The sequence below is a fragment of the Tetrao urogallus genome, assembly GCF_951394365.1.
Source record: "Tetrao urogallus genome assembly, chromosome: 7".
Taxonomy (NCBI): domain Eukaryota; kingdom Metazoa; phylum Chordata; class Aves; order Galliformes; family Phasianidae; genus Tetrao; species Tetrao urogallus.
The window spans coordinates 45,203,391-45,222,656 of record NC_136820.1 but is presented as its reverse complement, the minus strand read 5'-3'; the positions used below and the strand labels follow the sequence as shown (position 1 = coordinate 45,222,656).

The 19,266-nt window shown below is 42.6% G+C and overlaps 1 protein-coding gene across 2 annotated transcripts in view; it reads right to left on the bottom strand.

Moving 5' to 3' along the window:
• Window positions 1-19,266, bottom strand: part of PRKAG2 (protein kinase AMP-activated non-catalytic subunit gamma 2) — a gene marked incomplete at both ends in the record, with an annotated part of 186,445 nt that overhangs the window by 19,481 nt on the left and 147,698 nt on the right. For both annotated transcript variants that reach the window (XM_079538075.1, XM_079538076.1), the window contains one exon: window positions 3,875-3,984. In XM_079538075.1, the coding sequence (XP_079394201.1) occupies window positions 3,875-3,984 (110 nt within the window). The remainder of the gene's footprint in view (window positions 1-3,874; window positions 3,985-19,266) is intronic.

Sequence of the window (19,266 nt, the reverse complement as noted above, 5' to 3'; positions counted from 1 at the left end):
CAAATAAGTTTCCAGAAGATTATTCCAAATACTTTTCTAGTTATGCAGAAGAAAAATAAGTACTTGAGTTCTTCAAAGTATGTGATAGTTACCAACAAAAGCCGAGACACAGCCAGCAAGCGTGCTATTATGCCACTCCTGGAACTGTGAATTACTGCTTGACACATAGCAAGGAAGCCACGGAATCCTAGAATGGCCTGGGTTGAAAAGGACCTCAAAGACCATCTGGTTTCAACCCCCTGCCATGGGCAGGGTCACCAACCACCAGCCCAGGCTGCCCAGAGCCACATCCAGCCTGAAAATGCCTGCCTTGCAACTTAGTTTTTACCCTTCTTATAGACGGTCAATTAGTCTGTGTTACAAAACAAGCTAATCCTTCTCAAAGACAAAAAACGTTTAAATAATGAATTTGTTTGAAGGCCGAGCAAAAATCTGGCCTTAAATAAGATTAGAGAGCTAAGCTGCAGAGACTGCTATATGCTATGCTGAGAGTCATTTCCTTTCAAAATGGAAATAGAGCTCACAGTAGGATGAAGAAATAAATTTTTCTGTTGGAAAGAAGGTATAACAAAGTCAAGCTTAGGCAATAACACTGAAAAATGAAATCACATCAGTATATGATGGTAGTACCAACAGAGAAAAACTCATCTGACTGACAGAATGTGAAGAAGTGCTACATTTTGTTGACACTTAACTACAATACAGGAATTACTGAAACAGGTATTTTCCTTTCAGAGCACTTTTGTGAGTTTCAAAGAAGTCAAATTGCTTTAAGCATCAGTATATGCACCCATTGTCAGTTAAAACCATCAAATAAAAAGCACATGCAGATCTGGATGATGCTACTTCCCCAGAATATTGCCACATTAAATGCATTAACACACAGAGTACCCAGATACTGTGCTGAAAACACATGCAGGTAACCAGCCAGACTGCATCCAGCTCAGTGTTCTCTGAGATGTGGATCACTTTTCATTTACTGAAGTAAAAAGGAACAGCAAGGTCCTTCACTGACAGCAGAGTAGCCCTTCAAGGGACAGCCCTCCTGCCCCTCCCAAAGGGGCTGGGAAGATTTTGTTCTATTGTTTGCATCCTGGGAGATGTGCAAGAATTTCAAAGGGCAGTTTATCACAGAGAGCTGCATACTGCTGCAGCTTGCCTCGTTTCCTCTCAGTTCACAAAGCTGAACTGGCAAACTTCACGGGGTAGCACGTAGCATCTCATGGTCTCTCAACTCCAGCTCTTCATGCTCAGATCAGACTTTTAAAAGTTTCTTTTCTCTGGGAAAAGCAAAGGCAGGGATTTCTCTTGAGTAGTCAGGGGTGTCAGGCAGGGGAGAGCTGTAGCAAGGAGGCATAGCTCAATACATTTGAGGAGCAACTGCTTACAGGCTACAATTGCACTGTGGTAGAAAACAGTAAAAGAACAGATCACCTGTTAGCACCTTCCCAGCTACAGTCACCATTTCTCAAGGTTAGTACAGGCTATGGGTCATTTCAGGTAGGCAGTGAAGTTTAGGAAGAAATATAAGCTGCTATACTGGGGCAAACGGAGCTGTGCCAGTTGGCCTCAGGCTGGTCAGCAGACCACAGTTCTGTCTACTACTTATTTAACATATCTACTCTTCAACTTTGCAGCACACAGCACGTTCTCCTGGTGAAGCACGCCTAACTGAAGTGTACAAGCTATTGCTGCTTTCACAACAGTGCAACAAAGGTGCCAGCGGCACAGGCTCACTCCTGACAAGACGGAGTGCTGTGCTAGGAGAAGTGAGATGTTTGGTAGCTGCTGGAATCAAGAGGCCCCCAAGCATTCTGCCCAATACCAGGACTGAAGAGATTGTCAGCCCATTCCCAATTAGCTACTAATACTGCTATTTAAGGCCTCCTGTCAGCTTTGCTCCTTACCACGTCCTTTTATTCAGGGATAAAGGAAGATTCCTTACAAATCTTCACGTTAAACCCCTCCAAAAATACCGAGACTTAACACTTCTTGATGTTGCTTCACTGGTATTGCTTATGTCACGTGATAAAACAGCTCCAGTTTTCCCTACAGTTAACAACAGTTTTGAAATACTTTGTATAATATCTCATGTACAAATCTGCAGGGTAAATGCTGTGATTTCTGCCCAGTAGAGGGAGACAGGGTACTGCAGCCAGATATAAACCCAATGACAGTCTTCCAAAGGATAGCATGAGAAAACGATGCAGCTCCACTGTTTCATTCTTCCATCAATTGCTGGTAGCTTATCTTTCTGCCTCATTTAGTGTAATCCCATGTACTGTTTAAGCATTCTCACTGTTAGAAATTAAAATTTCGAGAGACCTGGGAACTTTAAGGCACCAGGCTTTTTTTTGTTTGATCTTAAATTAGGAGAAACACTCACGTGGGTAGGAGTGAAACATCCAGGGAAGACACATCTACAAGATCACCTCCCTTTGTCAAGACTCACGGACACTGTTGTTTCAGAGGACTGCTGTAAGCTACTAAAAGAGAAACTGATTTTCTATTACCGAGAATGACCCCATAATCATAGGCCAAGGCATGTCCTTTGTTCTTTGCCAGCTGCAATCCACAGTCACTATTAGGCAACCCAAAGACAGGGGTTTGGTAGAGAGTAGATAAAATGTTTCTCATTGAGTCACCTATTTTCCTATAGGATTAAGATTCACTACTTTCTTCACTAGAACTATTTCTCTAAGCGTTACCTTACACTGGCTCACTAAATGGAGATTAAACCACTTCTTTACATTAATAGCATTACTCAACACAGCTCCACTGAGAATGGTTGGTATCTAAAAACACTTCCTGCAATTCACCAGGAGATTCGGGGAACCCAAAAGGAATGAGTGACTCACCCCACTGGCTCCAGCACCAACTGGTTTTCATAATAAAGAGGAAAAGTTCATCTTTCTAACTGCAACGATGATGCAGCTCAAGCCTTTGGCCCAGGTGACCACTGACAGCTGAGAAGTCAATGTGTGCAATGTTCTCAAGTATCACATTATTTTCTGTTGTTGTGCAAGTAGGCTTTCCATCTTTTAGCCCACAATACTAAGGATCTTGCACTACGTTATTATCTGATACACAAGATGGTTCTGGGAACATTTTGAGATCAAGGATCTATTAAATGTTCTTACTGACAGTGGAAGGCTGTAGTCTGAGCGGTACATTCCATGCCCAAGAATACTTCATGTGCTTATTTAAGCCAGAACTGGAACATCATTAAAAGGAGAGCAAAAAAAATCCACCTCAAAAAACACTGATTGCAAAAATCAAGGAAATAAAGAAAGCCACAGCATCCCACCACAGTGCAAAACAGATTACCCATCTCTACAGCAGGCAGCTATTGCCATCTTTTGGCAAATAAGCTCTTCCCACAGAGCCAAGAGCCTAGCAGATGATGATTTACTGATTAAAACCAAAAAGAAAAGCTGAAAACAAAAATTTTCTGGAGAATGCAGTAATTTGCATCATTAAGCCACCCATTTTTAGTCCTAACTTATCTCAACAATATAGCAGGAACAGGCTCAGAGCACCTGGAAATTTAATTCTTGGACGTGGAGCTCTATGTAAGATATCTTTCCACAAATTGACAGATATGAATTATATAAATTTGGGGTTTTCAGAATCTCATCAGTGATCACAATTGCCAATTATATCTTCTCACTCTGTTCAGCTAGAATTCCCCCTCCCCTCCACCCTCCAAGATCCTCCACCACCACAATGTGAAAGACATGGCTGAAACAACATGGGGTTCTCATATTCAAAGTACAGCATTATAGGAGACAATACTTCATTTAACACTCAGGAAACACACCCCATTTCAAAAAGTGAACTGCAAGGAAGGGCAGACCGAAAGAAGAATACTCACTTGTAGCGTAGTGTCGAAAACAACAAGCTTAGAGCTCGTTGGAACAATGTCATAACACTTGTGTGACCTCATGAATCGCACATAAATGTCACTTTCCGATTCTTCAAGTGCTGTAAGTAAAAACATTTTGTTTTATTTAAAGAACCTTAAAAAAAAGAAGTTAAAAGCATGCCAAATCAACTCAACACCGTTGCAGAAGGACATCCCTCAAGCAAAACTCAAATTCACACTTTCCAATCTAGACAGACAGTTCATAGTTCTGCACTTTGCATTTTGTTCATCTTTCCTTGCAAATTAAACAGCACAAAGTGCATTTTTCTCCCTTGCTGAGAAGGGATTTCAGTATAGAGCAGTTACAATTCAGGCATTTGGTTTTTAATAAATACTGAATATGCATACTGAGTACTTGAATTGCAATTACGTACAGACAAAGCCAGTTTGAAATTAAAATAGTGTCAGGCTTAACTAATTCAAGCTCCTTATATTAGAAAGGCTCTGATTTCATTTCTGTCCAGCCTACTTTTTGGAGCCCTCCATCTCCTGAAGAGGCAGCAGGCAGGTTACACAATCACATCGCTCTACCCAAACTACCTTACAAACCACATCACAAACATCACACCATCAGTCATGAAGTCAGGATCCATTTGGTCTGATTGCTTTTTTCCCCTGTTAAACGTGTATGTCTGTAGCCAGGAGTCAGCATCCAGCCTACATAAACTTAAATCAGCTTTGCCTTTGTCTGAGTTTAGATGTATACACATGCAATCTCTACACTTGCTGCAGTATGTTGTTAACTGTATTATTATTATTAATTATGCTCTCAAAGCAATTCAGCCCTCCGTTATTCACAGCAGGTACCCAGAACTCAGACAAAGTTAACATCTCTACCAGACAGCCTTTAAGCCCTGTAATAAATGTGCAGGAAGAACTTGGGCATACACTATGCTTTTTCAGAGTGAAAAAACCCCACAAACTGGAAATAACTACTAACCAAGGAACTTTGCATTAGGAAGCAATCAGCTCCAAAACTCCTTGTTTGATGTATTTGCTCAAACATAATTATCTACTGTTAGAGAAAATACTGCCAGAGTAGCTCAGCACAGTTTCTTGAATCCAGTTCTATAGAATCAAAGCTGAACCTCCCCCTTAAGCAGCTCCTCTAATACACAGATGGTCTCTTCTACATACTAACCAAGCTCTTCATCTCCAGCTTCCACTACTCTTGGCAGGGGTGGGGAAAGAGTCCATTCCCAGCTGAAACCCAAACAGTACGAAAAAGCACTTCCAGAGGAATACAGAAGAATTTAACTGTGAGGAAGCAGAAGAAACTCGTTTGTTGGATTCAGCAAATGACGTTGAACAAGGCTGAGTTTGACAAGGTTTGCCCTACAGTCACAAACGCAACTCTTACAGTCCTTATTTACTTTCAGGTCTTTTCCCACGGGATTGTACACAATGAGAACCAGGCTTGGAGTGGTAAGCAAGTAAGACTGGGTACTAACATGATCAGTAACCATCAGATAGACAGTCCACTACCATGCCTTTCCATAGCACCACAAGAGCTGCAACAGTCAGCAGTTCTACATAGCAGCAAACTCCCTTCTGCAACTTCTAGTCTCCTGCTTCTTTCATTATATACCTTCTAACAGCTGTGGCAAGCAAGGCTCCAGCAGTTGTGAAACCCACTGCAGACCAAGTCCTTTCCATGCTGATTGAAACAGAGGCTCTCCACAACTTTCACTGCGTACCCAGAAATGGCCATAGGCACAGGTGCCCAGGGAAATTCTGTTCTCATTCTGAAGCTCGACTTCCTACAGATCCTGTTGTCTTAACAACATTACTTTCTAGGCAAATAAGCACAGTGCAGGTAGTAACAAGCATAGGAAGACATCAGAAAATTGATGAACTGCAAAGCGATCAGCTATTTTTAGTTGAAGAAAATCTTAAGCAGAGCACATCTTTGCTCAATACAATTAAACCAACAGTTATGCAAATGTAATATATTCCTATAGCAAGTGCAGTAATTGCGCTTAGATTTGTAGTGACACGCTGCCAGGCTCAAACAGTTGAGGCTGCTAACGGCAGCAACATTAAGAACTCTGCATGGAGCAGCACTGTAAGGATCTGCCTATAAAAACTCCTCTCATATAGCACACACTCCTACTCTCCAAATACATGCTGTCTACCAGACCTCACATCACCATCACCCACTTAGCAGCACCTGCCCAGTGCCACGCACCCTGCCTTCCCGTTTTGCCTTCCAGTTCAGACATCTGCATTAGGCAAATCACTTCAGGCACCACAAAGAAATCAGTTCCCTCACTGAGGAGGGATGGTTAGTCAGAAGTCTTGAGACACACACAGCAGCTATGTGTGAGTGTTGTGTTTAAGACTCAAAAATAGCTAGGGAACCAGAATCTCAACAAGGATCCAATTGTCCAGCTAGAACTGAGGTTTACTTCTACAGAAGACCCTTATACTATAGTAGAGTATAATGCCCTGCTGTGTTAGCTACCAACACACAGAACATAAGCAGCACAGATCCACCTCATATGTTCTAAATTGGTCCATCAAGTGTCTACTGGAAAATATATTCCAAGACCTTCCAAACACTTCAGCTAGCTGGGATTACTTACAGCTGCCTTAGGTCAATTCTTTTTACACACACTGGATGTGAGCTATCAGCCTGTGCAGCTGCTCAAAGGAGAGACGGTCTCAAGCTGAAGACCTGGTACACCTTGTGAGCTCACTTCCACACCCATCCTTCCTGCACAGCACAGGCAGCCCAGGCACAGCCTTCTCACAGTTCCTCTAACCTTCAAGAGGACAGACTTACAGTTTGTTTATATACAACCACCATCATGCTGCAAATGCAAATAATCAAATACAGATACCCTAATCTCCATTAAGATATTTCTAATCTATTACCTGTTTATCTTCTAGGTCTGGCTTAATTTGCTTTTTGTTAAATGCTCATTCTTTGCAGCTGTTAAGCTACTGCAGCCTTACCCCGTATCTGCAAAGCAGTACTCCCTTCAGACAGACGAGAACAAATGCTTTCCTACTTAGACTTAAAACATCACATCTTCTCTGCATGGAAGACCATCTGCCCAACAAGCAGCGCTAGCTGCATATGCTGGCTATTCTTCCCTTTCACCACAAATCAGTGCTGTGCTCAGAAGTAGATAGCACAGTGATGCATACTACATGTACAAGAGGCCATACAGAATCTCTGCTCCTGCCTGATGTGACTGAGGTATCCAGAATTAGATTTGCACAAGGAGCCTCGTTAGCAGAAGCACCGTTACAGTAATGGATGCCCCAAGTTGCACCACACCACAGAAGGACTACGTGCTACAGTAATTTTGAGAACAAGATCTTAAGCGCTTCTCCTTGGAAGCTGAACTAAACTGTAGCAGTGCCAAGCACACACTGTCTTTGCCGTCCCTTTCAATTTTCCTCCTCCTTCCTTGGTCAGATGGCCGACGTATGCCTCTCATGCTGATTCTGTAACAACTCCTGCATTAAGTGTGAAGATGGAATGGCACCAGACAATTACAGTTACCCTGGCACAGCAAAGGCACTTGGAGAGAAGCCTTGGGGAAATACATCTGTTGGAACTCAGCTTATGCTTATAGCACCAGTCGGGATGCTGCCTCCAGCCAAACAGCAGCTTCCTACAGTTCATTATCTGAACGTTCCTTGCTCACAGACAGCAGATTCCCAGCAGGAGCCATCTCAAACTAGAGCAGGGATTGGGAAAAGAGTGCACTATGATTGATCACGCATTTCCATCTTGGTGCTTCCACATGAAAGCCTATTTCTTGCAAGATAACTTTCTCATAAATCTTCAGGTGGACACTGTCCATGTGCACTCCTTCCCCAGAAGTCACAGGCAAAGGCAGAAGAGCCCAAATCCCCAACCCTCCCTTCTACAACTCCTGATAAGCAGAGCAGAAGTAGAAACCACCTGAAAGGAGACAGACTTTTGAAAATTAAAGCACCTGAGGTCAACTGATTGAGCCCTGCCATAAAGCTTCTTTTAAGTTCAAGTATCTCCGTATCATCGTTTCAGCTATTCTTACAGGTAAAGACCCTTTAAAGCATAAATGATCCATCCATGTATTTTTCCCAAACATACTCCCCAACCACAGGTACTTAAGCGCAAGTAATTTTTACTCCCTTCTTCTCTCCCACTCCACTACAACATCAGACGTGTTTGTTTGTTTTTTAAAGGCTGTTATTTAGAAAAACACGGATAAACTATTGAGCAACACTGACTCAGAGATTGCAGTGGAACCTGGTGCTAAGTTTAACCCTCTATTTAGAAGGAGAACGTAGAGCTAGCACCTGAACACCCATATATGAAAGGGAAACTTCCACAGCATTCCTAAAGCCATTCTTCAGGTCTTCTGTACAGATACCTTCAAATCTACTCACACCTTTATCACCACACTTTCCTCCTGCAGCTTCCCCCTCAGAATTCTTCTCTTTGGAATGCCTTGGAGAAGAAGTGCCTGCAGATGGAGAACAGGAACGTGCAGTAACACATATGGTCAGCACATACTGAAAAGCCTCCAAATGCTGTCACATAGAAACCTACAGGAAGTTTCTCGGAGGTGTTTACTGCAAACCATAGGGTGCCTTTTCCTGTGGTCCATCACGTCTGATTTGCCCAACAATGAGATCCTAGGCCACACGTGTCTTCCAGCTTCAACAATACAACATAACATCTTAAAACAAAACCAAACACCTACGTTATAGATATATTATGCTCTTTATTTCTGCATTGGTATCCAGTCACACCAAGTTTAACATGTGGTTTCAGGGAGCATCTGAAAGGAGGGCATGTGTCCCATGCAAACTGTTTCCTTTCATCTTTCAACCACATCTCTACAGCTGGAGGAGCACTCCCTGGAGCAGCCCTGCTCCTCACCATCAGGTGAAGTTTATCGATACAATTAAGCTGATAAGCTTTACTAAAAGGTGTTAACAAAGTCATCCTCCTATTCCTTAACCAGCTAAGGTAATTAGATACTTGGTTAACAGACGTTTACAGTAATCTGTATAAGAACAATATGTCTCACAGTGAAAACAGCAACTGGTTCGTGTACAACAAATGGATTTTGTAACAGAACAAAGCAGTAAGAGGGCATGGCTTCAGTCTGCTGAGCTGACTGCTCCAGAGCCAGGAGCCCCGAAAACAGCAGACAAGAAACAAGACACCAGAAGCAGAATCAATGTCAGACTCAGCAGGAAAAGAATACTGACTTCGCATAAGAATGAGGAGCACAGAACAAGAAGTGGTGTTGGACTGCATCATTTGATTTATGCTCGTTCATGAGGAAGCTATTCTCAGAATAAAACCAAAACAAAACCCACAACAACCAAACACTGCCAAAAGATCATCTGACTGAGGACGTGGGTGTTAAAACCTAGTGGTAACAAAGAATGGAAAAGGTGGAAAGAGATGATTACAAAGATGCCTATTGTAAGTGGCAGGAGATAAATCACTACATTTTTAGAACAGGCTTGGAACTGCTTTGCTGCTAACAGAGCAAGAAAGGCTAGCAAAGGACTAGCTGTGACTGTAGAAGTGATTTAGTCTGATATGCAGAAAGCAATGGATTGTTCTATGATAAGCCAAAAGGATTTCATACACAAAGAAACAGAAGAAGAGGATGCAAAGAAAGAAACAAGAAGTGTTTTCTTTTTGAAAGCTGCAGAGAAACTGAAGATACCCTGGCAGACCACACAGCAAACTTCCAGAGCAGCATTATTCATGCAGCCACAGGCTACACGACACACAAGCTGCAGATTGGATGCTTCCCATCCCAGTGTAAAAGAATGCATGAGCTGGCAGCTAAGGAAAGATCACATTAAGTTCACAGATGTAAGACACCCAGATACAACGCGATAGGAAGTGCATCTACAGATCAGTATCAGCAGTTTCAGTGATTCAAGATGAATTCTTTATTGCAATGAGAATACAGAACTTCTGACAGGAGGAGGATTTGAGAAAGCAGGAGCACACACAGGCACTATTAGAAAGCCTAAACTGTGCCCTCTTAGCATAGGTCATCCCACAAATGGAGGTTCTGGAAATACATGAAACAAGAGGAAAAGAATAGGTACACGGACAGGTTAAGAACTACATGTAGAATAGCAAGCTTTCCACATCTTGAGACAAAGACTTCTCTTATGGCACTTGAAAAAGAATTAGGATTTCCTGCATCTACTCCTTTTGGCACATCAGCCTGCCTTTTAAATTCCAGAATGGCCTGGGTTGAAAAGGACCACGATGCTCATCCAGTTTCAACCCCCTGCTGTGTGCAGGGTCACCAACCAGCAGACCAGGCTGCCCAGAGCCACATCCAGCCTGGCCTTGAATGCCTGCAGGGATGGGGCATCCACAGCCTCCTTGGGCAACCTGTGCCAGTGCATCACCACCCTCTGGGGGAAAAACTTCCTCCTAATATCTCACCTAAACCTCCCCTGTCTCAGTTTAAAACCATTCCCAACTCTAGTTTGCGCAACTCCTGCATCACTCCAGATCACTAAGGTAATTCTGATGCTGTCTCCCCTTGTCACAAGGGGCTGCTCAATGCAGAGGCAAGGTTATCACATATGTAGACAGGAGAAACCCTAACTACAGAGCTAGTTGCTATACTGCTTTAGTCTCTAAGTTAGTAACAAAGGGCTTTTACCAGTAGTTTGATGCTTCACAGGGAAAACATTGCAAAAAGACTCAGAGAATCAAGGTTTCCTTTAATTCAAGGTTCTAATTAGCAATCTCGGAAACAGAACTAGGAGATGCTTCCAGGAGTTTGCAAGAAGATTTAGAAATGGTGACCAGAATTTAAAGTTTATCTTCAAAATGAATTCACAAATGGCTTAGAGTTAATGGTATCTTTCAAAGAATACCAGAACTGAAAAAAAAAAAATGCTCGGTCAGATGAGCACAAATCAGGTAAGTGACCAAATAACAGATCCACTCAGAAAGAACTATCCTACTGCTATTCGTTTCATATATGAAACTGTAAGTAGGGAAAAGGCACCGTGTGCTTAACCAGAACAAACCAAACAAAAACAAACAGAAACTCACTGCAGCTGTCACAGAACCATTAACTCCAGAAGCAGGTTAAACAGAACAAAGCAACCCTGGGATTTTGTATAGTCCCCTCTTCCTAAGATCCTAAACATAGAATGAGACAAATATCAGCAGCTGCCTTAGTGCAGAACAGAAGGGTTATCAGTCCCTGAGACAGCTTCGCTTTTCTGGTTCTGAGGCTTAAGTATCTCTGCTTCTCCAAACCTAGTAAGAGCTAAGACATCTAAGAGAAAAGTCATGCAAATAACTGCCTGAAAAAAATGCAAGATTCAGAGCTTGGTTTCAGCCTACCTTGCTGTTATCACTCACTTCAAAACCCTGCACTGAGTTCTGTTTCTGAGCTTTGGAGTGAAGGATGTCCAAGTAAGCAGTCAACACTTCCTTTATCCCGCTGCTCTCTGCTGGCAGGCTGCATAAGCAAATAATGTGAGATCTGAGGCAGACAGAAAGCAACAAGCAGCTTAAGACACTCCACATTCCGGAGCTAATCATAGCAGCTCTGAAGCTTCTTGTCCAGGCAGGCAGAGAAACTTACTCGTTTACAAGCAAAAGCTGCATTGTTTGTGAGCCCCCTGAAGTTTAACTGTGCATCTCTGGAATAGCCCAGCATCACTTAGGCCAAGGCCAGGTTTGTACCTCAATTACAGCCAAATCACTGCGCTTCTGTGAACAGAGGCAGCAACATCAGCCTACAGCCTCATAATTCATTTCTTTCCTTGACAACAGGTAGTATGGTTTTTCCCTGAGCATCCCAAACAAGGATCTAATTTTAAGCATTGCCAGTTTGGAATGCAAACACGCTCCTTGTGATTGAGAGATGCCAGCTACAACCCAAGAAACCAAAGATGGTATTAAGCCTCTGAATGTTAACATCAGGAAACATAACGCTGGAGAGCAGAATTCAAGCCAGGTTCAAGGCATGGACAGATGACAGATGAAGGAATAAAGCAGCCTGTATCCTGAGAAATGCTATCTATACAGGAAGACTGGTTAAAAAAAAAAAACCAACAAAAAAACAACCTTGACTTCATGGCAGTTTCTTTAAAGCAAGCACTAATCCTACTACACACAGTCTGCAGGCACTTTAGAACAGACACCCATTTACTGTTAAGAGTTAAAGGTCACAACCTAACCAAAGCATTGTCCACAAGATAAACATCTTCAAAATGCATCCATCACCCTCACAAGAGACAACTATATATTCTTACTGAGTACAGCTACGATCTAATCTGCAGGAGACCTTTCACTGAAGACTAACCATGTAAACTGAAAGCATAAAATGCTTTAAAGGAAGAAAAAAAACTTCCATGTGCAAAGCCTAAGGACTTCAGGCCATATCTGCTATAGAAACAGCTTTGTCAGGTCTAATAGAATGTGTTGAAAGGAAGCACTTCAGGTATTTCCCCCCTTAGCTTTTTGACTTCTGGTCCCAAATCTAGAATGACTACTGACAAGACCCACTACTGGCAAGACCCTAGCTTGAAGCTTTGAGTCATTCAGCACTAAGATTCTCATTTCTCTGTAGTTTCTCCTTACACATTTCTTCTCATTCCCTCCCTATGCACAACAACCTTTTCTGAATTCTTTTCTACCTTTTCTAAATAGCTATTATTGCTATATCTTCTGATTTAACAATCTGCATGCACACTTCAATAGTTTATGAAGTCTTCTGGCTTCAGCACATCACTTCAGAGACTCACCTAACAGCACATACAGACTGGAGCTATGCAGAGAACTGAAGATCCAACACACATCAATATGGCACACTCAAGGAAGCTTTCTGGAACCTGATTCAGACATTGTACTGATTGTTCTCTTCATCACATATTACTGCAAAGAGACCCAAAGCTGATCTTTCTCTGAACTCAAGTGACGGCCATACGTTGCAAAGCTTTTTGTTCAATTGGTTGTTTATTATCATTAAAAATACCCAGTATCTGAACTAAATCACAGAGAAAAGCACAGTAATCTTGTCCAAAAACAAATAAAAGCAAACACGCCTCTGAAAAAAACTGTAATAAGTGTCGGAAAGCTGCCTTAAGGCAAAATTGAGGATTGCCATCTAATCTCTGCTACAGCTAAACTTCTGTGAATTCTGACTCCCAGTAGAATTCTTCACCAAATTGCTTTACGTTAAACAGCAAAAACCACGTGAAGTTCAGCATCTAAAAAACAAGTCAGGCTGATCTGAACAGCAGTCAGAACTACCATGAGAATAACCACACCACGGTCAGAAACACGTCAGACGTGAGCGACTCCTAAAAGGATGGAGTTATTTAGGCTTCCTAAAGCTCTGTCTTGATGCCAAACTAGACTAGATGCCAAATGCCAAATCCAGCTCTGCCCTAACATAGTTCTGTTTGTACTCCATTGACTGGACGATACATTAATATCACACACTGGGGTAACTCCTCCATGGGCAGATTTTCTCCTAACCTCCCTGCCTGTCCTTTGTTAGTCTTCATACTTCAAGCAGGGCCCCACTAAAGCCCACCACTGCATGCATCTATAGCCCAACAGCCTCAGTACAGACAGGCATGCTTTGTTTGAAGGAGCAAGAGCTGTTAAGAAAAACAGTACCTCAAGTGCTGTATTTCCTCTGCAAATAGTGCATATTTTGGACTTTCCTACTTCCCAACACCCTGCTAAGTTCTGGAAGCATTCAGATCAGTGCAGTAGATGTAAATAGCTTGCAGCAAGGTCCTAACACAACTTCTGCTGCTTTGAGCGACCTCACTTAAAGTCAAGCCCCACAAACAAACAAATACTCGTGAACATACAGCCTCAAGGTACCCAAAACACAGTGTGCTTTATAGCCAATCCTATCTTAAATAGGCAGTCATACCTGCTGCAGGTGATTCGAAAGCAGAAGCATCTCAGGATTATTCAGCAATAATTACACTGAGCCAATTCATGCAGATATTCCACTGTCCCTCCTACCACACTGGCATTATTTCAGTTTAAATCAAGTCCCATTCATTCAATACCCAGCTCTGCCCAAAGGCACTAAGTTTTCCAAGGGCACTGACCTGACCACGAAAATCAAATTTAGCAGCTGAGGTTACTGGACTATCAACACAACAACATGATTTCACCTATGCTGTCATCCCTTCACAGATTCAGGTATTTCAGACCACCTCCTGAGATGTTTATGAAGGAAAAGGCAACAGTCACCTTGCTCCACCACACTGCTGCATGCCCAAGCAGACTCAAGCAAGAGACACCATCTTGTAGTCATCTCTAAGGCAACACTGATATGTCATATCTGCTATTTCTACCATTACTTACTGAATTAGCCAACTGCCAACTCAGCATCTGCAAATCAACATGCTAGGGTGTTCTCAGGGCACCTGGAAGGAAGCGGAGATTATGCTGTTCAAAGTCTTGGACCTTACACATAGCAGCAGTTTACCAACCTGCTGGCAGCTAATCGTGGCATTCCCTAGGAAGATTATCCCTGCACATCGTGCAGGTGCAATAATACCAAGACAAATAAGCTCCAACACTTCCTATAAAGTTCTGTTCTCAGCTGCTTGCATCTTGGCTAAACAATTATAAGGACTCACTGCTGCCACGATAGGCCTTTTTTCTACCACTGTTTCTAGGAAGTCCCAGACAGAACAGTTCCACTGTTTCCAGGAATGGATGAGGGGAAAAAAATAAGTGTTTTGGCAGGCTTAATTTTTATGCAAGCTTTTTCTCCTCTACTCTCAAGGCCAGAAGCAGAGGTTTTAAAAGCATCTTCTGTATAACAAGGCTGCATCTTCTGCTGTACTCAAACATCTTTTGCAAAGGTAATAGCACTTGACATGTTTGTTTCCTGACAAAGACTGGTTACGACTTCACATGCTGCTATGAATTGGTTATTTCCTACTCACCTCTAAGTGGGGCTTTCCTCACTGTGAAACTAACCAGTACAATCAGAGCTGCATCTTTTATAGGAGCAGAAAGAATTCTGTCTAGATGAGCTGGCGAGCACTGGGCTGATAGAAAGAGCCACATACAGTACTTGCACAAGGTGAAAGATCCTCCTCTAAGACAACAAAACTCCCAAAAGTTTATTTTATGCTTTTCCAAGTGAGGCTTCCTGCATAAAATTATAGGTAAAAAAAAAGAAGTAGAATTTCTATCCTTGAACTCTGAAGATGAATATTTCTTTGGGAATACTTCTATGCTGTCACTACACAGCAAAGTGGCAGACAAAGGACACGAGGTTGCCTAGCACAGCACAGCACTTGATCGTAACTTCCTGCATGAACTACTGAAGCTAACTTCTCTGGAATATTCAAAAGTTCATTCTGTAACCCCTCTTGACAGTTTTGTCACAGGAAAGCTCAAAATCCTCTCCAATTCTTTGCTGCAAAGTGACAAAAAAAAAAAAAAAGCTGAGTAAATTCAGTAGGAACAGATGCAAGTATTCAGTATTACATCAAATCAGACATCCAGAGGAAAAAAGGCACCAAATAACACAATTTTTCTCCCTCCTCACTTGCTGTTATGCCTTAGATATTATAACACAAATGAATTCTAACGCAGAAGTAGAAAATAATTCTCATTTAGGACCATATAGAGTCCATTAATCCCAATTATCCTCTCTACATAATAATTTCTTGTTATGCCCACCCATTGGTGTAACAGGCTGTGAAGGATGCGATGCACAACACCCCCTAACATTATCACTACGTACCCCAGTATTGTATGGCACAGCTCACAAGCAAAATACCATTTCTCAGCTCTCAGCAACAACAGCTCTAACAACCACATGATTATCATTTATTAGAAGCAAATCACAGCTGCAAAAGAACACAGCATCTCTGATATTTTGCTAGTAATATGAAATAGTAATACTAAATACCATAAAGCTGTGGAGTAATTATCTTTAGTATTTCCTAAACTGATTTGCTAACCAGATTCTGATTCTCAAACAAAATCTAGCATGCACACTCGTGCATTTTCTTACCAACTTCTTGCAACTATTTTTGGCACACAGTGACATACTGTCATACCTTGGTTCAGATACACGCTTGCCAGTGGGAGGCTGGCAGATAGGAAGGGCTCAGCAAGGAACCAATTCCCAGAAAATGTGCAGAGCGGGGAAGAAACGACTCCAGACACAACAATTAGTTGAGAGGGGATGCAATTAGTGGTGAAAGTTTACTTCATGAGATAGCCAATAACAAGCACATGACACAAGAGATGAAGAAAGTGAGATGAACACCAGGGCATCACTATGAGCAATTCCTCTCACTCTAACACAAACTGCTCATCAAACAACTAAGTGCTACTTTGTGCAAGGGAGAGAGCATTCAAGAATGAGCACACAGTTCCACGACACTGAAGCTAGGACTGCTGCCTGCAGTTTGCAGAATTCTTTTTTCCAGACTAGGAATTAAGCACACGTACAAGAGAGCCACGCAATAAACTTCTGCCTTTGCAAAGACTCACTGAGTTAATCATGCATTTTTCTGGCATCTGCTAAGTTCTGCTTTATCAGCAGCTGCTGGAGAAGAAAAACGAGAACATGGAGATGTGCGAAGCGTTGCACCTAGGGAGAAACAACCCCAGGTATGAGGACAAGCTGGGAGATACCCAGCTGGAAAGCTGCTGGACAGCAAAGGGCCTGAGGTTCTGGCAGACATCAGCAGAACACGAGCCAGCCATGCGCCCTTGCCACCAGGAAAGCCAACATCATCCTGGGCTGCATTAGGCAAAGTAACAGCAGCAGCACAAGGAGGTGTGTCCTTACCAACCCTGAGCAGAGAGAAGGATACACCTGGAGTAAGGTGTTCTGGGCCCCTCAAATACAAGAGACGTGGACATACTGGAGAGTCAGAAGAAGGGCCACAGAGGTGATGGAGGAACTGGAGCTTCACTGAGGAGAGCCAAGAGAGCAGGGACTGCTCAGCCCAGAGACAAGGAGGCTCAGCAGAACCTGAAAGGAAGATCTGAAGAAGATGGAGCTAAGCTTGGTGCCAGGACAGGAGGCAATGAACGTGAACTGCAAAACAGGAGGTTCCCTTTGAACATCAAGAGCTGCTTATTTTAGCAACTAAGCACTGGCCCAGAACAAGCAAACCCACAGCATGGGTAACAGACTCATGAAAGGTCTCGCAGCACTAACCTATTCCAGGCTACAACAAGGAACTCCACTGCCTCCCACAGATAACTTCAATACCTCTTGAGAAACACAGGTAGGTCACCCCCACCCAAGGAACACTGAGCAGAATGAGTTCAGAGCATCTCATGCATTAGTGAAGTTTTATATTTGAACAGAAAGATTTTCCAGTTCAAAGGTACTCTGGGCTTCTTACACAAGTTATTTTGGGGAAAAAGCCCTTTATGGAGTTCCAAATAAGTCAAATATTCACTAGCCTATCTTGTCCTTCTCCTCAGCACCTGTCCCATCTCAGCTGTAATGCAGCTGCTCTGTTAACCACCATCTCAGAGATGGGAATTTGCTCTTCTACATCCCATAAGAGAAGTATTATTATTTAGCCAATACTGATAATAAGCAAGGTAGTGTTCAGCCAGTAAGTCACAGTGATCCCATGGAGTCCTGTCACATACATTAACCAAACATGCTTTACACACAAAGAAAAAGACAACGATCAGCACTGATTTCAGGGACAAAAGCATCATGTGTAGCACTGCCCACATTAATTAGGTATGAAATGTGGAGGAGAGAAAAAATCCCCCTTTATTTAGAAGCCATCTCATCACGCTGGACTCCACATTTCCTTACATTACAACTTATGCTATAAATCTTCCCTGTATCACTTTTTCCAATGTAACTCTCTTAATTAGAATCCAAATTAAATGAATGCCTTCTGTGCTTTCACATCCTCATTTGTGTAACCTCCAAGGGGAATGACAAGCAGGAATCCATTCCCAGCATACTGGATGGCATTCAGTGAACAGATTGAGCCTCACTTTGCAGCTTTTTTTTTTTTTTTAATTAACCTCCATGTTTCAAGAGAGCTGTAGCATAATTTGATACACGAGATAATGATCAACTGACACAAACTGGAAAGAGGAAATACTCAAAAGCAAAGGCAAAACAAGTTCCATGTTTCTAGTTCACCTTTCAATGTAGGTATTGCTGGAGAAAGTTCACTAGGAGTTGGACAAAAGATCAAACTGTGGTTGCATACACTTAATTAAATCTTATCAAGATTTCAAAGCTGTTTCTCAACTTCTGAGCACTACTTGTCATCCAGCAAGAAGAAATTATCACTATCAGATGCCACTGTACTCCCCCACCCCCAATATTAGCACAAGCTGCAGCAACTAGTGCAAAAATTTAGGTCATAACACACGCACTGCAAGTAAGCCGCTGCATTTCCGCCTGCATCTCAATGCGCTGCGACTCTTCTTCTTCAGGCCTCCTCGTGTAGAGCCATCCTGCACAGTTCAGTTCCACATACATCTTGCCTTCCATTCCCTCTTCAGGCACAGAATGAGGTCTGTACTGACGCCAGCTGACAGCTACCTTTCCAAGTTCCCACACTATCTGAAGTGGACACAGGGTGCCATCAGGCACTGCCTCTTCACAGATCCCCAACATCTCTCGCTCCCCCACCTCAAATGCCCCCAGACAAAGCCCTCCTTTGGAAGCCAACTGAATTCCCAAAGCAAGTCAGCAGCAGCCACCAAACTCCCTCACGTTACCTCACTGTTCTCAGAGATGTACGGACACCCACCCTGACCCCATCCCTCACAGTAACACACGCTTACATTGAAGAGGTGAAAGTGTTTCAAAACTTTGTTTTTTCGGTTATTTCTTCCTGCCTGACATGTTTTGCAGACACGCAGACATCTGAAGGGCTTACAATGGTTTAACTGTTAGTGAGTCAGCAGCTTTTAAGAGCCACTATTTACGGTAACCAGGTTAAAAATACACATTGAAAAATAAAATCAGTAACTTGAGTTCTTTCTAAGCACAAAAGGAAAGTCCAGCTGCAAGTATGCAATCAGTGCCACAAGGGAGCTACAGGTTAGCAACAAATGCTCACACTGAATCACACTCAGGACTCAGTATTTCGTTACAGATCCAACTTTGCAACGACTCCTAAAGAAAAGAACAAGGAGGAAAAATCCCCAAACTCTCATAGAATTCAACTGCCAGGAGTTTCCTTCCTCCATGCACAGGAAGTCCAGGATCGAGGTGTTACCTCTCCACAACGCTGCTAACCACCAAGGCGGCTTATTAGCATAGCAGCCCGGCTATTTACCTCTACAGCGTGACTCAGCCTACTATTTTCAAAGTTTTCCTTAAATATTC